This window comes from Cuculus canorus, chromosome 16 (genome assembly GCF_017976375.1).
Source record: "Cuculus canorus isolate bCucCan1 chromosome 16, bCucCan1.pri, whole genome shotgun sequence".
NCBI classification, from domain to species: Eukaryota; Metazoa; Chordata; class Aves; order Cuculiformes; family Cuculidae; genus Cuculus; species Cuculus canorus.
Window position 1 is genome coordinate 16,652,981 of NC_071416.1, and position 24,639 is coordinate 16,677,619.

General features: G+C 42.3%; 1 protein-coding gene across 2 annotated transcripts in view; it reads left to right on the plus strand.

Annotated features, from left to right (window-relative positions):
* Positions 1-319: 319 nt before the first annotated feature.
* The window catches only part of PREX1 (phosphatidylinositol-3,4,5-trisphosphate dependent Rac exchange factor 1), a 156,849-nt gene continuing 132,529 nt past the window's right edge, over positions 320-24,639 (plus strand). Inside the window, exon 1 of one of the 2 annotated variants that reach the window (XM_054081265.1) lies at positions 320-576. In XM_054081265.1, the coding sequence (XP_053937240.1) occupies positions 427-576 (150 nt within the window). In that variant the 5' untranslated portion in view covers positions 320-426. The remainder of the gene's footprint in view (positions 577-24,639) is intronic. The other variant, XM_054081264.1, reaches the window with a different exon arrangement.

Sequence of the window (24,639 nt, forward strand, 5' to 3'; positions counted from 1 at the left end):
TGAGAGTGTAACTGATGGAGTACACAGCTGTGAGGGAGTGCGGCTCTAAGGCGTGTGTGTGTGTAGACGCGAGGTGTGCACAGCTGCGAGGGAGCACAGAATGAGGCGCGGGTGCAGCCGTGAGGGGGTGCGGGCCGAGGCGCGGGTGCAGCTGCCAGGGGGTGCGGGCCGAGGCGCGGGTGCAGCCGTGAGGGGGTGCGCGCCGAGGCGCGGGTGCAGCTGCCGGGAGCGGACGGCCCGCGTGCCGGTGCGGTGCCCGCTCGCCCCTCTCGCGCTCAGCCCGCCCCTCCCGGCCGGCCCCGCCCCCGCCCGCCCCCGGCTCCTCGCTGCCCCTCGCGCCGCCCCGGCGCGTCCCGCCGGGCTCCCCGCGGCCACCGCGCGGCCATGGGGGGCTCCTGAGCGGCCGAGGGGAGCGGAGCCGCCGCCATGGAGGAGCCGCCGCCGCCGCCCGGAGCCGCGGAGCCCGCGGGCTGCAACAAGGACGCGGACCGGCAGCTGCGCCTCCGCCTCTGCGTCCTCAACGAGATCCTCAGCACCGAGCGGGACTACGTGGGGACCCTGCGCTTCCTCCAGTCGGTGAGACCGGGGCGAGACCGGGCGGGAGGGGCCGAGAGCGAGGGGAGCGAGTGGGTGAGCGCTTGGGCGCGAAGCTGCGTGTTTCTGAGCGAGCGTGTGTGCTGGAGCGAGTGTGTGCCTGTGTGTCTGAGCGGCTGTGCGAGCGTGCCGGAGTGCCATTGTGTGCGCTTTGCGCGCCAGTGGCTCTGCCTCTGCGCGACTGTCTGAGCGCGTTACTGTGTGTGGGGGAGAGTGTGTGTTAGTTACTGTGTGAGAGTGGGTTTGTGCACGTGTTTGTGTCTCTGAGTGTGTCTGTGCGTGTGTTACTGTGTGCGCGTGAATGTGTGACTGTGCGTGTTTCGGTGTGCGCACGCGAGTGTTTGTGTTCCTGTGTTTGTTTCTAAGTGAGCGTATGTGCTTAAGAGTGAGTTTGAGTGTGTGTTACTGTGTGTGCGTGTGTTACTGTGTGTGTTTGTGCATGTTTGTTTCTGAGTGTGTTTGTGTTACTGTGTGTGTGCACGTATTCCTGTGTTTCTGAGTGTGTTACTGTGTGCTTGAGTGTGTTACTGTGTGTGCCAGAGTGTGTCTGAGTATTTGCGCCCGCGTTTCTGAGTGTGTTTGAGTGTGTGTGTGTGCGCCTGAGCGAGTGTGTGTGGGCAGGGCTGTGTTACTGAGTCTGTGTGAGAGTAATTTACGCAGTTGTTTGTGAGTTTCTGAGTGAGTGTGTGCGTGCAAATGTGAGCGTGTGTGAGGGGCTGCCGTGCCCTGCCCGGCGCGGGGACAAACGGCCCCACATCACCTGGGAGCGAGGGGGACGCACCCCGCACTGCCCCCGCTTTCCGGAGCGCCTCATCCCTTCTAGTGCTGTTTAGAAGTTGCTGTTAGACCCGCGTGGAAACTCTACCCCGGCTGACTGTTATTTATAAATGAATGCTATGTGTGTTATTTTGCTTTAATGGTAAATGTAAATATGTGATCGGGCCGGGTGTTCCTGTGGAGGCGATTATACTTGCCCTCTGGAATTATCCATGGACTAGTTCAGAAGTAAAACTCCATCTGGACGTTTCCTTTTTCATATATAGATGTGGAATCCGTCAGCGTACTGCCACACTCCTGCAAACATTAGAACAGCCTGCTGTAAAAGTTACTAGATAACAGATATGCCCTTACAAAAGAATAAACTATTCCATTACACAGAGATGAAGAATCGAAGTAAGGGAAGTCTCTGCAGAGATTTCTAAAAGATTGGACAGGGCAGAAATTCTTTCTGGTGTTTTGCTAGTTAAGTCCTAAAACCTGATTTCATCGAAATGGGCTTAGACCCTGGATTCTTTTTGACTTGTCTTCCTGGCAAGGTTTTTGGTTGTTTGCTTTTTAAAATCCGTTTGTCTTCGGTGTTTTTTCAGATTCATCCAAGTGCAAACTGTCTAGCATAAAAGATAAATGAAAAGGATGTGGTTGCTTTATGTACTAGTCTCTACTTAAATCCTCCTTTTCTCTCTCAAGTAGTTGAACTCAGCCTTTAATTTCGGAAAGCTTCTGACTGAAGTATCCCTTAGCTTCCTTTAGAACTGGGATTCTGTCTCAGTGTGAGAAGATTCTTAAAAGAGCTGCAAGTTGCAAAAGGGCCCCACCCTACAGACCAAAGCAAACAAAAAACCCTCACAAAACTCCTCTGTCCTAAGTACTGAATTTGGGATTTTGTCAGCTGTGGGCTGGAATGCAGATTTTAACTGCATATGTTTTTAGCGTTAGTTCTTAGCTGAACGCATTCACAGTTAACTAGTGGGGGTTTTGTATATTAAAAACCCAAAGAAGTCTTTTATTTATTAATATTCATTAACTTGGCAGTTACTGTGAGAGCAGTAGTGAGTAGAATGCCTTAAGTAATGGCAGGAGAAGACATTGACAGGGAATGCTTGGCTATGCTCTCAGGATGGCAGTGCAGACAGAGCCATACAGGCACTTTGTTACTGGCTGCTCCGTGTAGCTTGGCTGTGGCGTTATCTTGTGGGCGACTCCTACAGTGCAGTTTTACCCATCTGTGGAGTTTGTGTTTAGTACTTATATTTGAACACAGCACTGAGGGATAGCATCTTTTGTATCTTTAGTCCTCGGTTTAGAACAGCATTCACACAAAGGCTTAACTCTAAGTGTGTGTTAAACGTTCGCTTGCTGTCCTAAATAATGACAGTTTCTTCAGTCTTTGACCTAGTTTCTTAGAGGCTGAATCTCTGTGCAACTGCATTCAGATAGCTGAATGGTGTTGGCACCAAGGAAGGGAGGATGAGGGTCTGCTGCACTACCAGAGCGTAAAAAGAGCAGTAGTGGTGTGAAACTTTTAAAAGTAAAATTTGGAGTGAGACCTATTTTCTGCATAAGTTGGTGAGTGGCCATGACTTAACACCTTCAACAAGATATCACAAAGGAAAGAATTCTTCCCTGCCTCGCACGTTGGACAGCTGACATGCCATGCAAGTATAATATTATCTATATAGTTACTGGAATTACAGGAGGTTATAGGACAAGAGTTGCGTTTTCTGATGGTAATAAAAGTAATACTTTAGCCCTGGGATCCCATGTTCTCAAAATCTGCTTGGGTCACACAAATGAAGTCCACTTTACTCCCATTACTGTGTTTTTCTGAGTGCTCTGATGTCACTGCATGGGAACTGCTGCTCCTGCCCCATGGGTCTCTTTCTTACTGTCTTGTGTTCTGTGTGAGTAGCACTTAGCAGTGCAGAATAAATGTAAACGATTACATTTTCTGGGGTAATGCACCTAGTTAACGTTCACACATGGTTGGAGGATGTTAGGCTATTTATATAGTGTGAATTGCACTGAAATTGGTTATACTTCCATATGTTGCAGAAGCAATTGTTGCTATAGTGGAGAAAAGACTGCAGTTCCTCTGTGCAGGACAGCTGCAGTTTCCAGATCTTATGGAAACGCGTTCCTTTCAAACATGAGAAGAGAGCTGTGAGGGATACAGGTTCCTTTGCTTAAGAAACTTTTAGTAGCTTTGATAAATAAAGGAAAGCTAAATCTCATATCTTTCTGTTGTCAGAATGAGCTTTCCCTAAGTAGGATGGGACAGTTGTGCTTTATAAAAAGGTTAGATGAGGGAATTTGTGCTCTTTTTTAAATATTTGCTATTGAAACCCTAGTCCTCATTAAGTATTCTCACTAAACAATGTTTTAAAAAGCAAATAGCTAAATTCTATGGGTTTATTCACAGCACTGACATTGCTTGCTAGCAGCAGCTTCCTATGTTCCCTGGTAATGTAGAAGAATCTCTTCAAGTATTTGATACTATGGATTGCAAATAAATCAAAGTAACTTTGATTTATTAAGAATGTTTTGGTCCTTTTTAGAAGACTAATATGTGACCATGTTAAAAGAAAGGTTTCCCTCTTTTTTTGTATACTTAGAAACCTTGCCCTGCTAAGCTGCACGGAGAATAGGTTCAGTGTAGATATAAGGACTCAATCCTTATTTGCTTTGTGTAAAAGATTCTAGTCCTTATTTTGCTTCCATAGATTAATAAAGTGGGTATCATTAAAGTTATAGAATGTGAAGTTCTCTTTTTTCACCATGAAGAACGTTTTGCTGCAAGTTTTGTACTTACATGTTTTGTACTCTACATGTTCAGCTATTTAAATAAAATTTAGTCTCTAGAATCTGTTATGTTTCATACCTCAAGTGATTCTGACAAGAGGAGTTCTGTCTGTGAATTTAACTTTGAAGTCCCACACCACTTCAGCTACTCAGTCTGCTAGGTTTAAAACATACCGTTTTTATTCCACTGGATTTTGGACACAGGAAGGCGTTCCTAGTCAGTTTTGCTCCTGTTGAGTTCTGGTACTCCTGTAGGTAGGTCTTGTTGGCAGTATTTGCTATCAGAACTGTGGAGAGAATGAAACCCAGTAGCTTTTCTCTGTGGTTGGTTCCAGATCTCACAAGATGAGATGATCCATTCCAAGAGATATAGGTGGTTTTTTTTCAACATAGTCTGGATTTATATTAAAAGGTAGCACAATACCTATGTGATACTCATATGTGTATTGTGATTTTGATAGTCTTGCTTGTCCTGGATTAAGTGTCAAATGAGGAGTTACCGTGCTAAAAGAGGGCAAAATTTTTTACTAGCTCAAGGCTGATGAACAGCAGTTATTGATTTAATTATGAATATTCACATGCTGTATTGTGTCTTGTCTTATATACATTTTTGTTAGGCAGGTATCATGTTGCAAAATATGGACTCATTAAAGAAATGCTGTGTGAATCAGGAGTATTAATAGCTAATACTGCAGTTATGCAGGTACATTACTGTCTATACTAATAGAGGCCCATTACACAGTGAAACATTTTAAGCAATGGGAGAACTACAGGGAATGGATGAAAACATAATGCTGCCAATGTCACTGAAGAACTGCTGGTCAAGTAAGAAGCAAAGTGGAAAATTATCAGAAGCTAATGGAACTTCACTGAAAGTTAATGATGGAGTAAGATAAACTTCAAAGAGATACAGGCAGATAATTCTGTTGTAAGTCTCTGTTGAGATCATAAGCCATAAAGATTTTCAGTCTCCAGACTTCAAGATTCCATTAATCCTTTGCTTACCTTTGGTCTCTTTTAAGTCTCTATGGTGTATGCAGTAATGTTAACATTTCATATGGGATCTTGTAAATATTTCTTTTCTATTAAACCAGATGATAACTTAGTTTTAGTGACCAGTCGGGTATATGCCAAACCATCTGCCTGGTGGCATAAGGTCTTGCACATGAATATGTGGCTGTCCCAGAGTGTTCGTGTACCGAAGTGCAATGTCGTCATGTTGCAGCCTTTAAGCTTACTGTTCACTATGTGTCTGTTCTTGCCTGTGTTGTTAATCTGTATGAAAAAGTCATAGACAATTTGTTGAGAAAAGAAAGGTTGTGGTTTGTTTGAATGCCATGTGGCCATTCCACAGAATCCCAGTCAAATTTATGACACTGGTATTGCAGTAATTAAAATTTGGCTTTTAAGTGAGGAAGCACCGGAGCCTTGAGCAATTTCAGGCATACTCATTGTCCATCATCTAAGAAATAGATGGAATGGTGGGTACACAACTGTTAAATGCCAGTATTTAAAGTTTGGTTTACCAGTTTCTAGATATAATCATGTGAATTACACATGAAAGTGTAGTAACAATAATTATCCAATACACTAGATGGCAGGGGCAGGTATTTTGTTGCAGATGGGTTTTTTTTTTTGCCATCCTTTAATTTCACTCAACACTCTGCTCCAACCCGCACGTGCAGCTCCCACAGCTTAGTCAGGTAATTGCAAGTATCTAAAGCCAAATTGTTCTCCACATTGTGTATAAATACAGCTCTTTCATCTTTGCAAAGACAAAACTGCCAACTTGTAAATTTTAATGTCAGAATGACAGGATGTACTTCTAACTCGAGCAGTTGCTGTGTGTTCTGTGCAGGCATGAAAACAGAGTGAAAATTGAACTGTCCTTATCAGACAGCTATCAAGTTGCATAAGCAATCGTACCAGTACTATTTTTAGGATTTAGCATTATGCCATAGTTTACTTTTGTATGAAGACCAGAAGTCTTTTTCCATCTTATCAATTGTATAAATATGTTACTTGGGACATGCACCATCAGATAAATTAACCCACATCCTACAGCCTCAAAATATTTATGTTGTGCTCCCTTTTCTTGCTTGCTTTGTAGTTGTAATTGATCGATTATCTCTGGATTTCGCACTCCACCCATCTTGAAATATGATAAGCATCACAACTCTTTTTTTTTTCTTTTCATATTTCACAATCTTGTTTGCATCCAAGATTAGGGCTCTGGTGCTCAGAGTAGCAAACAGACCATTTGTCTCAGCTGTGAGGTGTGGTTTCCTGTCCTACCCAGTTCTCTGCCTGTTTCACCCCAAGTAGGTACAGATAAACTCTGATTCTGGAAGGTGAAGCATATGGTATAGGTAATGTTGCTCCTTTATTGTGAGACTGCTAAAAGAGCAGTTGGGGAGAGGAAGGAGAAGGAAAAGGAAATTTGTTTGGAAGTAATCTAAAGTAGCTTTGCTGTTCTGCTATTTCAGTCAGTCAGTCACATGGACTCACCCATAGCCAGATGTTACCGTTGTCAATGACCAAGATTTTCTACTGATGAGTCTTAGCAACATGGGACGCTTTTCTTAAAAGTCCAGTTCCTGATGTTGAGGAAGATAACAGCTTTCATTTTAAACGGCACATTTCTAGTGCTTCTGGTTGTAAAGGAAAGTTTGAAGGTAAAACATCAGTAAAACATAAATGCTCGTGAGCCTTTTAGGGGCTTGTGTTATGACTCTTGAATATTTCGGGCTGGCAATTCTGCTAGCAGAGTTTTCAACTCAGACTAAGTGTAATGCAAAATGAGCTGCCGAAGGCTGAAACATACACAAATTAAAGTTTCTTTTGCTCTGGGTACAGAGAGAGAATGTGAGGAAAACAGACTGGGTGTAGAAAGTGAAGCCGAAGAGAATCAGAAAAGCAAGACAAAGCAAAGAGAAAGCTCTGAAAGTATTTATTGATGTGATCCTGTGGTTTGCAGAGTTTCTGCAAGAGCAGGGATGCAGGGTACAGTATTCTCAGGTTCTCTTCTGCTTTAAGATGTATGTCTGAGTTTAATTTTTTACTTGGAAAATTGTGCGACCACTGCAAGCATTTTGCAGCAAGGCTTTACAAATCAAAGGTATGTAGGAGTACAGCAGATTTTTCTGATGAACAAGGCTGTCTGCTTCTTTTTGCACTGTCGCAGAATCTCCTTAATGAGAAAATATCGATAAATTCCCTACATAGTTTCACTAGCTTACTGCCACGCAGGTGAGAACTGAAACTCCGTTCTCTTTTCCTCCCTTAGCTCCTTACAGCTTGGTGTGCATCTGACCCTCGTTATTGTTTATCTCCATCCTGCTTTGGTCTGGTTACATCCTTCAGAATGAGGTGTTTGACCCTTCTCTGGCTCCGCAGCTCCCCCTCCTCCCGATGGCAATGATATCACCAGTCAGCCTGTTTGCCATTTGTCCCTCCCTCTCACTTCAGGGGTGCCAATTGTTGTCTGAACACGTGTGATCTGGCGGGAGGGAGAGCTTGGCTGTCCTGAGCTTTCCCAGCGCCACGCTGGTGCCTCTGCACCAACCCACACTTGCAGTAGCAGTCTGGGAGCTGAGTGAATGCAACGGAGGGATAGAGACCCTGGCCTTTGGTTGGAAAGGGCATGTGGATCAGAAAGTGAAACGAGCATCACAGATAGCAGAATTGAGTGAGTTGCTCCACATGTAGCCGAATGCGTGTTTGATTTTACACAGTTTCTGATATCAATTACAGGAGCTTGTTTGTCCCTGAACATAGGAAGAGAAAAAGTTTGAAGGCTTTGCTTATTTTCCCCTTCACAGGTCTCAATCAGTGTTTGTGCTTGAGGCAGAAGCATGGCTTCGCAGGGGGCGGAAATGTAGTGCTATAATTTTACACCTTGTCGTTTGTAAAATCATGAAAAATAGTCTTGGAGATGATCTTGACAAATCTTCTCATCAAACTGTGACCTGAAAGGAGGGTAATTTCTGAGGACTTATTCTGGTATTTAGATGTTCTTATTATTAGAAATATCTTCATAATGCCTAACGTAGTGTCTAATTTTTTTTTTTTCAGTAAGCACAGAGGTGCTCTCTTTCTCTTTGAGCCAGTCCCTGTAGTACTGCATGGATGTTTTCACTCTTCTTTTAAACTAGATTAATGTGTCAGATTGCTTAAGTTCCCCTTCTCCCCCCCCACTCCAAACCATTTGATTTTACCTCTAATAATTCCTGTGCTGTTATCTGGATTCTATGATCTAAACGTTTCTTGAACTTTAGTATCCGAAACACAGGCACAAGATACTGCCTAGGCTTTAGCAGTACTGAATGATGGAATAGATCACTTCACATTTTTTGTACCTTATACAGGATTGTTATTGTAGCACTGGAGCCTTTTGAAAGGTTTATCTGGGTTTGCACCTGTGTTTGAAGACAACTCACTCCTCATACCAGTGACTGTGACCACGTGTCTGCATAGAGGATTTATGGGAGCAGTCTAATATTTAGGCTTCTGGAACATGCCCTGGAGTGGCAACACTGAACCTTAAAAGGAAGAGAGTGATGTGTTTTCAAGCTAGAGTTCCTGTGTTCAGATCCTGGCAGTGCCAGAGGCATCCCGTTCTGAGAGGGTATGTGAGGATTGAAAAAACAGTATCCCCCAAGTGCAGTGTCTTCCTGCAGGCATCCAGATGAGTCCATGGCAGAGGAAGCTTTTGAGAAATTGCTTCTATTGCCTGCCTATGGTTTCCTTCAGGCACTTGCAGGAAAACATAACGGACTGTGTGAATTTCCCTCTTCTTTCCAGATGTAGAATCCCTTTTCTGTTGTTTTTGTTTCCAGCCTGAGATGGATTTCTTGGTTAAAGGCCTTGCTCGCTTGTAGTGTGATCGAGGATGTAAGTGGTAATGTACGTTTTGACCTTGGCAATGCTTGAAATGGCTGTGCAGTGGCAGCCTATGATTGCTACCAGAGAGAGTACTGCTGACCCTCATATATCTGCTTATTCCCTACACCTTCATTTTCTGCAAAAACTATCATCCTTGCACTAAATGGAGAGTTAGTGGCAAAGCTTTGCAGAAACCTTATTTTAACTTATAGGTCTTGTTGGTCCAGGCTTTTCCTGTGGCGAAGACTTTCAAATCTCCTGTCTGTCACCTCCTTTTTGAGATACTCTTGAAATTAGAAACTAGAGATATGTTCGGTGGTCTCATCTAGTTTGTGAAGACTTTTTTACTTTGCAAGTAGCAGTTGCTATGATGACAGAAATGTGTTTTGCGGGTCAAATCTTGGAAGGTTGTCCTGAATGGTTATATCTCCCAGTTTCTCTATGCAAGGTTTCTTTGCGTCTGCCTTTCAGCCAGGCCCTTTTGTTTTGTGTTTTAAATGGCAACAAGGCCTGTGTAGTTCGCTAATGCTGCTGCTTATTTCCATGTCTTTGTATTGTGGTAGGATACTTAATCCATGTTTACACAGCAGTATTTCCATTAAATGCTCTGAATTGACAGATGATCCCTTGATTAGTGCAGTCAGAGATGGTGCTGTTTTGGAGTGCATGAAGACTGTTTGAATTAAGGACGTAAAAAGTAGGGTAGAGTTGAACTTGTGATATAGCATGGCTCCTATTTCCTCCTCTGTTGAGGTGGCTTCAATCCATTTCTCCCCTGCCTCTGCCTTTCTGTCTGTTTCTGTTTCGATATTTTGCTTTCTGTTTTTGACTTGTATTGAAGCAACCAGTCTTGTCTCCTTGAAGGATGGCGTGGAAACATCGCTATCTTATTGTGTTTCTTACCTGTTTTGAAGAGTTCCCACTTGCCGGTTGGAATGACTGCAGTGTTCTCAGCCTTTAACAGCTAGAGGCAAGAAAAGGGTTTGGAATATGCAACAATGTCATTTCTCAATCAGCTACAGAGACCACATTGAGGAGCGATGCAATTCATGCAAAGCCATCTCTCGTACAGAGACTGAATGCTACCTTGTACTACTGTTTCCTGCTGGATCATAAATTGAGGCTTGGACTGGGGGTTGCACCAGCAGCGTGCTTAAGACCTCAGCGAAGTCTTAGATTTAAGCATTACTGCAGATGAAGATTCCTACTTGATTGCCTAGCCAAGCCTGATGGATATTTTAACTCTGCCTTCTGCAGATACGATTGAGTGAAGCTGCAGCAGGCATTCAGAAGCACTGTAGGTCTGTACTGGGAGAGAACCTCACAGTAGTTACCCAGACTAAAATGACTGACTCCTGCATATATACTCTCCTCCACCCTTCTATCAGAGCCACTCATCTGAAGAGGCCTTGGTTCTCTTTGAACTGCAGATCTCGAGACTGGAGTAAGAGAAAACAGCTCCTTCACTCCTCCTAATGAGCCCTCCTCCTTAGAAGAATAACTCGTTGCTTACACAGCTGATAGCCATATGTCAAGTCATGAGATAGAGATTACCCAAAGCTGAATGGGAGCTCTGATAGGCTCCTGGAAACCTAGGGACAGGAAGACAGGTATTGACTGTTCTGGGCATAATGATGTTTTTTCACCCAATGTGATTAGCAGAAGAGCTTGTTGCAAACTGGCTGGCAATGCGACTTCCTACGGTTCCAGATACAGCTGCAGTTTTGTCATCTGTCTCACTTGCAGGGAGAGCAGTAGATTAGTACATCTTGATTATTTAAAGATTTGCATGGCTACTCAGACTGTGGGACTGTGCAGCAGAGTTAAAGGGACATTAGTGTTCGTGTAAAGATATTGGGTCACTCTCACTGCTATTGCCGTTGCTGTAATTCTTTTCATGAAAGCATATCAGCCATACAAATAATGCCTTCTGCAGCTTATCTGATGTCTTGTGACTCATGGAGTAAGTTGTGTGACCATTCTCAAACCAACTTTCATTTTGTGCATCTGGTTTTGCTTGTGGTCAGTTCTTGTGCCAACAGGTTAATTTGTTGGTTCCCAAACTGCTTAGCTTATATAAAATGAGGGCATTTTTTTTTTTTAACAAGCCCTGTCCTTTAGTCATTGAAAGCCCAGTAATATACTCCCAGTTGTTTTTTTTTCCTTGTTCTGTTTTTTTTGTTTTGTTTCTTTTTTTTTTTTTTTTTTTAAAGCAGCAAATAATCTACCATGCAGGGCCCTGACTATATATTCCCGCTGGATTTGTCAGTTGTTTAGCTGCTGCTGTCTGAGAGTTAGAGCCAAAGTTTTCAGGGTTTCTTCGAGCATCTTTTAGGAACTGCTTGGCTCTATGTTTTGGGTATGAAACTTGATGTGATTGGGCACGGAGTTTGACTTGCACTCATCAGGCTGCTGATTTAATTGTGAACCAGTGTCACTAGCAGTGACACCAAACCTGTTTGTGCTAATGTGTCTTGCCCTAATGTGTCAGAATGAGCAAATATTGATCGCTGAAAGGTCACACTGCTCACCCCTTCCCTGAGTGGACCACTTTTAAAGAGAGAGGCTAACACAGTCCTTTGCAACTGGTGACCCTGACTGCTGAGATTGCCACCAAGGAGCGATGCTTATCTTTGTGATCTGAGCAATTTATTAAGAAACAACTCTGAACCTGTGAGACTCATTTTACTGGATGGCTGTCAGATGTTAACTGCCTTTGTACATAGTAGAATGGGCTCAGATTTAAAAAAGCTTAAGAACATCATCCAAGTCATCTTATACTTTTTCTCATCTGCAGTAAATCACTTCAGTGATAACACTTTTGAAAGTTTTGCCTGCTCATGCTTCTGGCATCCTAGTGTGGTTTGAATAACTTGGAACAACTTGCCACAGGATACATAAGGGAAATACATGTCAGGAAAGAGGGGAAAACATAAAAGGTTGCATTTGAGCATTATTTTTGGAGGCTGAGGAAGCTGATAATGAGAGGAGTTCCCTGATAGTCAATGTCCTGTGTCACTGGTGGAGGGCCCTACTTTGGGGCCAGACTCCTGATAAGAATTTGCATTTTAGTGAGTTCTTATCTCAGATGGGTGGGTGGGTTTGAGCTACATAGCAGACTCTGGTCTCATGGGACTTTCTGTCTAATCTGACGACTGCTTTGAATTCATCACCTCACAGGGAGCCCCTTGCTGTTAACCTCATCACTAGGTGGCTGAAGAAGCCCCTTTCATTTTGTTTAAAGGGGCAATAACAGAAGGTTGTAAGACTTCTGACCTGGTAAAATGCTTCAGACTCTGAAACACGATTTTTAAACAGAATCCAGGTTCTTGTGGGGACAATGGACAAGCCTAATGTAGGTATATATGAGTAGGCTGTGTGCTATTTAATATGTAGGTCACAGAGGAGAAGGCATGGAGGCAAAAGTTTGTTTTGTTAGATCTGATCAGTGGCCCTGTATTGTTAAGCAAAAGACTTAGGCTACAAATGTTGTAAACCAAACAGCGTCAGGCTTTATTCTCTGGCCCTGAGGCCAACTGGCATGATCTGGTCTTGTCTTGTACCACTGAACTCTGAGTCTCCAAGTAGGATAGCTGCCTATTGGGAATGGTCCTTGGCCCATCCTAACTCTGGCACCACGTCTGAGAATTGTTTAGAAGAATGCTAGCAGGCTCTGGCCAAAGGGTGCCAGGAAATATTCCAGCACTTTTCTAACAGAACTGCAAGGCTCAGGCCCATGTCCCAGCACTGTTAGCTTACCGCTATAGGCGCAGCGTGAGGTCGCACCCCAGGATGAGCTGACATGCAGACCCAGTGATCACTTTTCTGTGTTGATGGCTGGTGCAGATGGGTTTATTTCTAATGCTTTGTTGTTGTTATATGAAAGTTCTAGTGCCAGGCCGGGAGTGTTGGAAATATGTTTTGTCAGCCTTCCGTAGATTTTTGTTATTATTGACTCTGTCTCATTACCTGAGGTCTTCTATTTTCTTGATCTTTGAAGAAGCAAGAGACGGAAAGGAAATACAGTTTGAGTGGGTGGGGACTACTTTAGGACAGTGTGAAAAGGAACTGGATGTTAATTACCAAATTCTGAGTGTGATTACTAGCAGTTGTGAGCTGGGGTATCATAGACAGAAAGCACCTGGGTCCTTCACATGAGATGCTGCTTGCTCATTTCTGTTTTATTAACTTCCCTTTTTACTGTTTTAAATGATAGTCACTGGACACTTGCACATAATTGTTTAGCTCATATGCCTCTGAGTGCTGGTGGTTCTATCTCTGTTGTGTTACTGACACTGTGCTCAGAAAGCAGCTCAGATGGGAAGCAGCTGTTTGTGAGGAGGGGTGTTGACAAGACACAGAATAAGGCAAGAACAACAGGGCAAGATTTCCAGAGAGACACACGGAAGTGTGTTTGCTGTGAGCGTTCAGTTGCCAGAGACATGCTTCCTCAACAGGGAAAGGAGAGGTGGATATTCGGAAGATGCATCTCCCAGAGTTTGGCTGCTTTGTCAGCTCTTAAAACTTCACATGTGAAACCGTCCGTGTAGCAACCAGGCTTCCTTCTTTGCATTGGCTCAAGTGTTTTGCTCACATGTGAGGAGACTGTGTTCTGAAAACTTGTCAGTAAATAGGTAATGATTTTTGGGCTGTATGGACCAAAGATGATTTTTTTTTTTTCCTAGAACTCTGCTGTGTTCAGTCCTCTAGTCTTCACATTGCACCCACGTTTTTGGTTTCCCATTGCCTTCCCTTGCAGTGGATTGCAAAGCTGTTGCACAAGGACATTTAATCTTACTGCACACATTTTTTCCTCTTCTGCGCGTTCCTCTGTTTGGCACTTACACATAGTGTTTGCTAGAGTGACTGCACTTGGAAGTTAGGGAGCAAGAACAAAAAGCATTTAGAAACAAAAATGGACAAATAAATTTAATGTATAGTCAAGGCTTTGGAACTAAATGCAGTTGGAAAGAGTATTGGTTCTAGGTGAATGGAAGAAGTCAAAAGAAGGACAGATCAGTACTTCTGGAATTCAAACAAGTCATTGCAGATATATTACACCATTACGTAGTCTTTCACTATTCACCAACTCTGATAGTTCTCTGAAAACAACAGCTATGGGCATTTCTTGTTATAAATTAAAAATTATACGCAGTTTTTATTACTCTGCTTTGGTTTTTCATTGTTAGTTGGGTTTGGGTTTTTTGTGTGTTTGCTAGATGGGACAAAGCTTTCTTACTCTTTACTCAGTGAGTGAAACATTCCTGGAGAAATCTGTGTTTCCCTCTTTTTTTTCTACTGTTAAGCCTCTCTTTCTTTAAATACTCAATGTACTGAGTTACATCTTGATTCTGACATAGTGAGCAGATCAAGCTGATAAACCTTTGCTTTATGGGTGGATTTGTTGGTGAAGGGTGCTGGAAATTTTCTGCAGTTACACTGAGTAGCATTGGAATAAGGAAAAAGAAAGATTACTTAGTATGATACTCCGTTTTGCATTGTGTCTTGTAGAGCACTTTGAGGATTCTGCTATTTCTGTGGACTTTATAATGTAGGGTGCTGAAGCCAGGAGGAGCTGGGAGAGCTCAGCCTGTTCTAGCAGGTGCCTGTCACCTTGCAGCATCAGCATTTTCTGTGTATAGAATATGAACATCATGAACAGCAAGATGCATCTGGGAACTTCACTCTGACCTCTGTTTCCTTCCCCATTTAAAAACGGCTTACTATGCATCCTGACATCAAATAAAGTGAGAAAAAGCAGCCAGCCTTTTTGATTGGTTTTGTCTGTTGTACTATGTATGCCCTGTATATGTGTGTCTTAAGAGATGCTTTTGCGCAATAGACGCCAATGCGTCTTTCTTAAGCAGTTGCACAAGAAAAGCCACAGTATTTGGAAAGTAAAGCATGAATCAAAATTTTTACAGTACACAACCAGAGGAACTGAAATCTGCAATTGGCAAGCAAGAATTAAGTTGCAATGGCAGCAGTTGCTATGTTCAGGTGGTGTGTGTTTGGAGCCAAGGCTGAATGACATCAGTTCTCTTTTAATGTGGTTCTGAGTAGGTTGCTGGGGCAGCATGGTATCAAAAACCAGCTTAACCCAGTGGAAAGAAAAGTCGTGGGCTATTTTACTTAGAGAAGAAGATAACTTTACTTTGAAGTGCATTAGTAATAAAGATACTAGTCTGTGTTTGTGTAGTGCTTTTTTGGCTATATTACCTCCAAACAGAAAACCAGTGTTTAGAAGATGGAGAAACTGAGGCACAGAAGGACAAAATTACTTATCCAAAGGTTGGAGGAGAAGAACTAGCAGAACCAGCAACTGAAGCTAAATGTCTTGTCTTCGTTCCTTACCTCTTCTAGGAGAAAAAGCAGAGCAAAAGATGTCATGCAAGCTATATTTCTCTGTGGAAGAAGTGCAAGGAGAATTCTAATTCTATAATTCAGTCTTCTGAAGTTCGTGCTTGATGAATCGGTGGTCTTAGCTCAGTTCCTGGGGGATTTAGGCATAACCAGAAGCAGTGTTGACAGTCTCTGTGCACAGACCAAGAATTGGTGGGGATGGGAGGCATTAACAATTTTCTGCTCTGGGAGTACCTCTGCTGGATGCAAGAGACGGGGCTAGGAGAGTTTTCCTGCTGTGGTTGTATGTGAACATACGGTGTAGGATGCAAGTCTTGGCTCTTCAGCAATTGCCAGTCTGCAGCTTCCCAGTGGTTTCAGTAAGTTAAAAAAATGTAAATAAAGCAGCTGTGTTATGTCTCAGAATTACTTAGTGGCAGTTGTCTGAACAGTTGTGCTTATACTAGAAACTCAGCAAGTGCAAGTGCAAACACTCAGACATCTGGTTGTTTCACACTTGCCCAGTCTGCTTGTGTATGCGTTAGCTGCTGAAACTAACTCTTCTCAACGCTATGCAGAAGTACTGCTTAAAACAGTAAGTGCAAGCCTGAGTTCCGCAATCAGCATATATTGAGCACAAAGGGTATAAAAGGCAGAAATGAAGTGAGCTGGAACTTCAGAGATGCCACAGAAAGGAAGTTTTTCCCTCTGTAATTTTCAGCTCCAGGTTCAAACTTTAAGATTGAAGAAGTAGTTGAATCCTGAAATTCACTGCACGAACTTGTTCTTCAGGGCAGGAGGGTTTATTTTTGGTATGTTTTGCAACTTTCTTCTCACTTTTGGTCTTCCAAGGCTTCAACTGCATCCTTTACATTTGAAGATATATCTTTAGTGAATACTCTTGACGGGTGTTGCACTACGGATGTTGTTTTGATTGGAGCTGTTGGAGGGCAGTAGTTGTGAGGGTAGAAGAGCTCGAGCATGGCCTTGCTGTGCGACTACTTGCATCTGAACCAGGCTCTGATGGCTCTTCCAGCCCTGGTGCTGGTCACCCAAGCCATCTGCAATGAACCTCAACCAGAAGCTTGCTGTTTGGAATCAACAAATGTTAAATATAGACGATAGTTGAGTGACAGTTTCAGAGGAGGAAGAGAAACGTGCTGTCTTAGTCTGCTTCTGTTTTCTAGGCTTATGTTACTTTCTTGTATTTGCCACGTAAGCAAGTTTCAGCTGAGCTGGTGGAATTGGTATGCTATGTAAATGTCCTTAACAGTGTTCTTCTGAAAATGCAGTTTCTGTTTGTGCCCCATGAGGCAGTCCTTTTATCATGCTTTGTTCTTGTTGTTGGAGTTACCCTGTTTGTAGGAGTGAGGGAGAAGGAAGAAAAAAGACATATTTCAATTTCAGATTAGTTTCAAGTATGGAGTGAAATTCTGATGTGCAGTAAAGTCCTATAGCAAGTTCTAGTTTTGCACCTTTCTTTAATCAGCACTGAAATGAGATACAAGTGAGGTGTGCATGTCACGCATACCAGAATTTCATATCCAATGAAGAAGTTCTATTTGGTTTCAGAAAGAATAATTTTCAGGAGAGGGAGTAACCATGAATATTGGTGCTCCACATGTTCTCTCTTCTTGTAGAGATGTGGGTGTGGGCAGGGGAGGGTTATTGTGAGTCAGAAAGATATAGTAGTTTTTCTCAATTAGGAAATTTTAGTCAATTAGGAAAGTTTTCATGGGCCCAGAAGTTGAGGAAAGTATAAAGGTCTCCTGATTCAGGAGTATTGGGAGGATGCTGAAAAATTGTTAATTTAATCTTCAGAGCTATGGGACAAGGGGTTTAGCTATTTTTGGTGATACTTGCAGAAAACCCTGCTTTTTACCTGAGTTTGTCTGTTCTTGTTGTTACTTTTCCAGCTGTGAGTGGAGCTGCCTCTATAGCAATTGTAGTATAAAATAATTATTTTCAAAGGGACTCCAGTACTTATCACCCTCAAGGTGATTAGCAGTAGGTGACCTGCTGAGAGGTAGTGTCCTTTTTTTTTCTTCATGTAAAAGTTCTTATTTTCCTTATAAAAGAAGTATATACCCAGAGATGTAAAGAAGATGGAGGAGAACAGACTAGAAAAATGTCTCTGACATATTTCAGATTCAACTGTATTTATAGTCTGTCTATGTGTAATAACTTAATTTTGCAGACAGTATAGCAAAAGCAGGAGTGGTAATATTTCTAAAACACCTCTGAAATTGTTTTTCTGTGCAGTAAGTGGTGAATACGCAACAGAAGAGAGAAGGGATTCGGTTAGACTCGTACCCGCACAAGAAGAGGGGTTGTGTGCCAGCTCCTGCCTGTCCAGTGCCTGGGGTCTGCGTGCTCTGCAGCCGGGAGGTACTGCACCTTACTTATTGCCCAGGAAGAGTTAAAACATGAGGCCTGGCACTATCCTCCCTAAACATCTTGTCTGACAGTAAATTGCTACTAGTTTGGAGCAGTTTCCTGCTTTTTATGTTATTGTTTTCTAAAACTTGGGCCAGGGTAGTTCCTCCCGCGCAACATAATACCCTTTGCCCACTTATACTGTTATGTACCTTCTAGACTGTAGGACTACTATGGGATTCTTTTTTCTCTGTAGCGAGTTCTTGGTTATTACTGATTCAAGTGGAGTTTTGATGAGTTTACATAGCAGTCATAACTCCAAATTCATAACCTATTGATGTGTGGTACCAACTGCTAAAGCATGCATGAGCTGGAAAGCTTGGCAGAACCTGGAGTGCGTTATGGAGGGTATTCATGCATACAGAGTGTGCTGCTAAATATTAGATGCTGCTGCTCTTCCTTAGTGGCATATATCTGCTTTCCAGGTCTGGAATTCTCTAGATGCAGTGCCCATTTCATCAACAAAATGAATCAAAACAAAACAATGGAATTGTTGCTAGTTTTTTGTATACTACCATGTAAACCTTTCATCAAATAAAATGTCAGGGAGGTATAGATTTATTTGAGTGGTGAGAACACAGTAGAAGTGTGCTCTGAATTTTAAGAGGAAAAAATGGAACCTACAAATGTCTGGAGGAAACTGAGGCCAGCAGTTCTTCAGAGGCAGAAGTAACTTGAACAGTAATGATTGCTCCAAGGGCTGGGTATGAGGGAGCAATAAGAAAGCACTTCTCTTCATTTCTGGGTGGTAGCTTTCGTTGTTAGGGAACAGATGAGCTGACAGCAGAGCCAAGAGTAGGCACGGTGAGGCACAGGCACGCCCCTGGAAGAGAATTAAAAGAAAGGATTTTTTGAAGAGAGAAAAGACAAAAAAAAAATCCAATCAGAAGACTCACGAGTGGAGATCCACTTTTTCCCTTTGAAAGGAACTAAGAAGCCATTAGCTTGAGGAGAAACTGAAATGCCATTTGTCTGACATACTGCTTCATACCCTTTCCTGTGTCTAAAGCCTAAGTGTTTGTATACAAGAGCACAGAACCAATTTATGTTTTGCTGACTGCATTTGCCACCTCGAATGTACTGCTTCGATGCTGTGCTTGTCGGCGTATGCAGCCTTGGCTCTGCTCCTTAGACAGTGAGCATGGTGATTGTAGCGTTTACTGAATAAACAGCTGAATGCCATAGTCTGATTGTTTTTCTCTGCTCTTGACAGTTATACTCATCATATACGAGGACAGGGAAGGAAGGCTTTGGAAGATAGTGTGGTCATGGGAAAATGATTAATGAGCTACAAAGCAAGAATGACTAAATTCTGGAAAGATCTTTTGGATTAATCTGAATCTGTTAGGAATCGGGCACGAGTACAATTCTTACACCTGTAGCACTAAAAATGAAGGAATTATTAAATTATTCATTTTATTATTGTAGTTCTTTGCTCAGCAGGATAGTCTTTATTTTTGTGCATAAGGTTCCCAAGCTGTTGGTGTCCAGAAAAGAATAATAGGTATGTTCTAAAGCAAAATTGGAATGAATTTGGATTGCTCAGGCTGAAGAAGGGAAGTCTAAGAGGACAGTACTAGTCTTCAAAGTATATAAAAAAACCCTATTGCTGTGATGAAGTGAGTAAACTCTTCTCTGTATCCATCATTGATAATTCAAGAAGTAGTGGTTTTAAATTGCAGCAAATGAGGAAATTAGGAGATGCTTTCAGAAAGTCAGATAACGGAGCAGTGAAATAGTTAAAGGGTATATTGTGAAGTGTCTGAAACTAGTTCTTGTTGACAATGAGGCAGACTGCTGACAGAAGTGTGCAAGTTCCAGTGCTCCTGCCCTGGTGTGCAGGGTGGCATTCTGATCTCTCATAGTCCTCATTTCCTTTATTCTTCCATTTTTAGCAGTAGAGAGGAATTAGTCAAAGGCTTTTAAAATTGTTTTTAGGCAACTCTCCTGTCTGATTGTTCTTTCTTACCTCACTTTTTGTATTCATAACCCTTATCCTCTTGGTGTCATTGAAATTGATGAGGGCTCTTTCATCTGAGTGAAAAGTCAGAGTTTAGCTTGAAGCGTTCCTTTGGTGCCTTGAACTAAGCTGGTTGACACTGTGCTGAAGCAGAGCAGTAGCTCACACGGACTGGCTGAGAGCAGGCACAGTAACGTTCAGCAGTGAAGCAGTAACCAAGTGGAAGGGCTGTTCAAGTCCTAAATCACTCCAATCCTTAGCAAAGTCAATGTGATTTAGCTTTTTAAACCACTCTAAACAAGTTGCCCTAACTTGTCCAAAATCTTTGCATATTTAAAAACAGAACAAATCCCTAAAGAAACATAAGTGTGGATTCCATTCCCCCTCGTCCTGTCCCTGTGCTCCTGATAAAGACCCCTTCTGCAGCTTTCCCATTGGCCCCCTTTAAGGGTGCTGTAAGGTCTCCGCAGAGCCCTCTCTTCTCTAGGCTGAACAAAACTGCTCTCTCAGCCTGTCCTCATAGGAGAGGTGTTCCTAACTTGATTAAGAATTTTCCCCTTCTAATTGGGATAATGTGCAACTCCCTCTCATTCTGGCTAGTCACTGGAGTCAAAAGAATAACAGCATCTTTTGTCTGCCTGGATTCTCAAATGTATAAATCACTGGACCGTTTTCAATTCTACATTGAAATCCTCTTTCCAGGTTCTCCTGGGGGAACTGGATGCTGCCTGTCAGCTTTCTTTTTAGCTCTATCTCTGTACAGAGGAGCACTAGAGTAGAATGGAGGTTTGCTGTGCAGATGAAACAATTTTGTCCATTGGTCATAAGTTACAATTTAGCTACAGAACCTGGCTGGATTCACTATTTTTTGAGTGTTTTTTGACTTTCAGCTGCCTCATTTCCAGTCATCTTTGCCTGGCCAGTTTTGTTTTGCTGTGAAGTGGCCTCTTCATACCACTTCCTTAGTTTTACAGCTGCATTTTTCATTCCTGTAGCCATTTTTGCCTTCACACTCTTGCCTCTCAGCCCAATATTCCCACACTTTTATAAATACGCTTGCAGTGGTGCCGTAATCTGTGCCTCCTTATTTATGGATAGAACTGCAAATTTGATCCAGATGGTGCTGTTTTCTAAGTCTGCTTCAGAAATCTGTTTGCAAGATACGATCTGCCTGAGCATATGCCTGATCGGCTGTTTTCAGGAGATCTCTTTTCAGGACTCCTGGTTATTTTGGCAGTATCAAAGTAGTGCTTCCTTAAATGCCTTGAGTCAGTGGGATTGGATCCTTTTGTTTACCACAGCAGCACAAGCAATGTCTGAAAGCTGCCTAGGCTTAACTGTTATTTTGTCATAATTGTTTCCAAGAGACTTTGTGCTCTTCCAGCCTAATGAGAACGAAATACTATTTTATGATATGTAGTAAAATGACAATTAATGATACCATTAGTAATAATTACTAGCTTTGTATCAGGAGACGTTTGCTGGTAGCTCTAGCTGTAATAGGGGATGTGGTTTTGCAGAAGGCGCAGCAGTGCCAGCTGCGTGTAGTGTACGTGTACTGTGGACTGGGTGTGTCCCAGCTACCCATGACCGCTCGCATTGCACACTCTCCTTAGTTTCTCTTGTAGACTTATGCAATTCATATTGCCTCTCTTTCTTTTCTCTCCCTCTGGTATCTCTTTACATTCTTTTGCTCTCAAGACTAAAAAATATAAATAATCTTTGGAGTGTCATGTGCTTTAGTGTTTTGTTTCTTTTTTTTGGTAAGCACGCAAATTATCAGAGAAGATGTTGAGAAGGTCTTAGACAGCTTCAGTCTTAAAAGTTATAAAAGCTGAAAAGTTGGACAGCTGAATGAAAAAACTGCAGTTGTACATCGGAGGTGTGTAATGAAGTATGGTGAAGTCGCTGCTTCAGTCAAATTGAGACCGGCTTGCATGATAAGAGCGTACCAGCACTGAAAGGCTCAGAATCCACAAGGCGAAGAATTAAAATGACACTCTCCCCACCCCCTACTCCCCTAAAACCCTCTATCAAAAACCCCTTTTGATTTTAAAGATGGCTAAACTCTTAGGTCAGTAGCCCTCTGCACTGTGTCAGTTGCAGTGTAGCTCATTTGTTGGTCTGTAATAGTCAGTTTACACCACTTGTTCTATGTAGAAATTGTGCTGGCAGTTTAGCAGGAGGAATGTGGATGGCATTGTCTTCTTCCATGGAAAGCCTGAACCGTGTCTTTTCCTGGGACAGATCTCTAGTTTCTCCATACATTTAAGTCCATTAGTAGCTGGCTTTGTGGAGAGTGAATAACTAAGGGGGGATATTCTGCAAATGGCTTTTGTCCTGAGTGGATGCATTGCGAAAAAGACTTGCAATACTCAGATGTTTTACCATCACCTTCCACAAATTTGGGCTCAGGGGAACTTAGCAAAACCTGCTTGTGGGTGTTAGCGCCACACTCCACGGAACATTTAGGACACAGATCCAAAGCCTCTTTTAAGCGACCTCCAGCTGCTGTTGACAATTGCTGAACAGATACATGCTTTGATTTGTAGAATTGTTGAGGCAATTTGACTTCTCTGGTTCAGTGAATTTAAAATCTCAGCAGTGTGTTAGGTGCTGGGTAAAAGAGAGGCTGGAGCTCTCTCCTGCAGCAGAAGACGGTTGTTCTGTTGTCCTGCATTGGTGCTGCAGCTTTTTGATAGTTCTGTTTCCACAACCTTCCAACGCAGAAGCAACGCATGTATTTGCAGGCAAGCTGTTAGTAAATCTGGCCTCTGGAAGAAGGCCATTGATATTTGTGGACCACTGCTTGATTATTTGGCAAAATTGGTATGTGGGACTGAGAGAGAGAAGACTCTGTCTTGCCAAGAGTCACTATCATAGCCGCAACAAGCTGATAAAAATTTTCTTTTCTGACAACAAAAATACTGCTAACTGAAAGCAGTCTTGAAATGTGTTCCTTGGAGGAGTTTGACCTCACTGTTGTCACTGCCCCTCTGTGTGCACCTCTGGAAGCGTTGTGAAGAAACATGCGCACATCATGAATGCTCTCAGTCAGAAGAGATGAGTGTAGCACAGAGAGAGAGAGAGAACACATGAACCAACAAGCAAACTGATTAGGCTGTGTTCTCGTGTTACCCTATTGATCTTGCAGCTCTGCATGGAGATGACTCTGCTGCTCCAAGTCATCTTCATGTTAATGAAGTGCTGGGGCAGTTTATTTAGAATACAGACTTGTCCTTTCTTTGTACCTTGTGCAGTGTACTGCAGAACAAACTTTGTAAATGTTTGTTTTGAATCACACAGATCTCCAAAATTGGGAAGAGTTTTCTGTATCCATGTCAGTATTGGCTCAAACAGCTGCATTAAAAATATAGACAACTGTGTTTTCTCACAGCAGAACACTCAGTATTGTACTGACCCTTGCTGAGATGGCATCCTCCTTTCTGCACTGCTTTTTAACTGATTGGAATAACATGTAACAATATGGTTTTTTATGTCCTCAAATCAGATTGTTAACCAGATTTGCTTATAATTTTTGTTTTTAGCAGGTTTGTCGTGACTAGTTTCCACATGCTGTGTCTTCTCTTACTGTGCTGCTGGGGCAAGAGCTGAGATGGTCAGGGTCTTGAGGATGTGGAAGAAAAAGGGGAGTCAAAGATACCTGGTTTATCCTGTTTTAGCTTATTTGAAAGAATCAGTTGTCTTGATTTCATTAATATTTTTGGAAATCTTCTGAAAGTCCTCAAAGAAACAAGGATTTGATTTTCTCCAGTTTTACTCCATGCCCTTTAGATTTTCTTTCGGGCAAATATTCGTCTATATTCCCATAAAGTAGATTCTTCAATTGCTTCTTCCAAGTAAGGTACTTGAAATGACAGATCCTATCATTAGATGTATAGCTTAGTTGAAAATTAAGATGTTCCTGATTTATTTTATTTTAATTTAGTTTTTCTTCCTGCAGATCATAACGTTCCTATCTTTATATGAAAATTTCCAGCCAAACCCCAGGATTCTCTTACAGCACAATTAGTTTAATTTCAGACTTTTGTTTCAAAGCTTTGGGTTTTTTTACATTTTCATGTTGACAGAATTTTGAGTGTAGAGGACAGCATTTTCTTGATGAGCTTTAAAACTTCAGTACATCCAGTGTTTTTCATGGAGAAAGTATTTAATTCCAAATTTTAGAGGTAACTCGTGTCAAGCGTCTGTCTCTTGACACTGGCAGGTGGTGGGTTCGGAGCCCTTTGTATGGCTGATCGCAGTTGAACATCTTCTCAACAGTGGCTGAGGCAAGAGCCTCCTGTTTCAGATGCTGGGTGGAAGGGCTGCGCATCCTTGCCTTAGAGAATTTTGTCAGTTAAAAGCAGTTTTGTCACAGACTTAGACCGAGTTTCATGATTGGATTCTCTTCCTGCGCTCACAGCAGTTCAGTAGATGCATTAGGCTTGGCAGCTTGATCCGCTGTGCCTGCTTCTGTAAAGCAGGACAATAACTGTTACAGAGTGGTTATGAAACCTACTTAATTATTGTCTCTATCTTTGGAAGTCCTGCAGGATGTTAAGTTTTAACATCAGTGTTGTCAGTTTTGTGAGCCAGAGATGCAGCAAACAAGGATCATCATCAATGCAATAGTGATGGAAAAGAGCAGTACAATGTTAAGAGTTCGTATACCATGGATTTGCCTTTAATCATGTTTCTGGGTGGATGTTTTAGTAAGGGTTTACATTTTTTTTTTTTTTTTTTTTTTTTTTTTTTGCTTAAAACTGGCATTGTAGGTGTCTGGAGAGCTTGGAAAGATGAGATATAGAAGAAAGAGGTGAAGCTTTGGTTAATGTACAGCA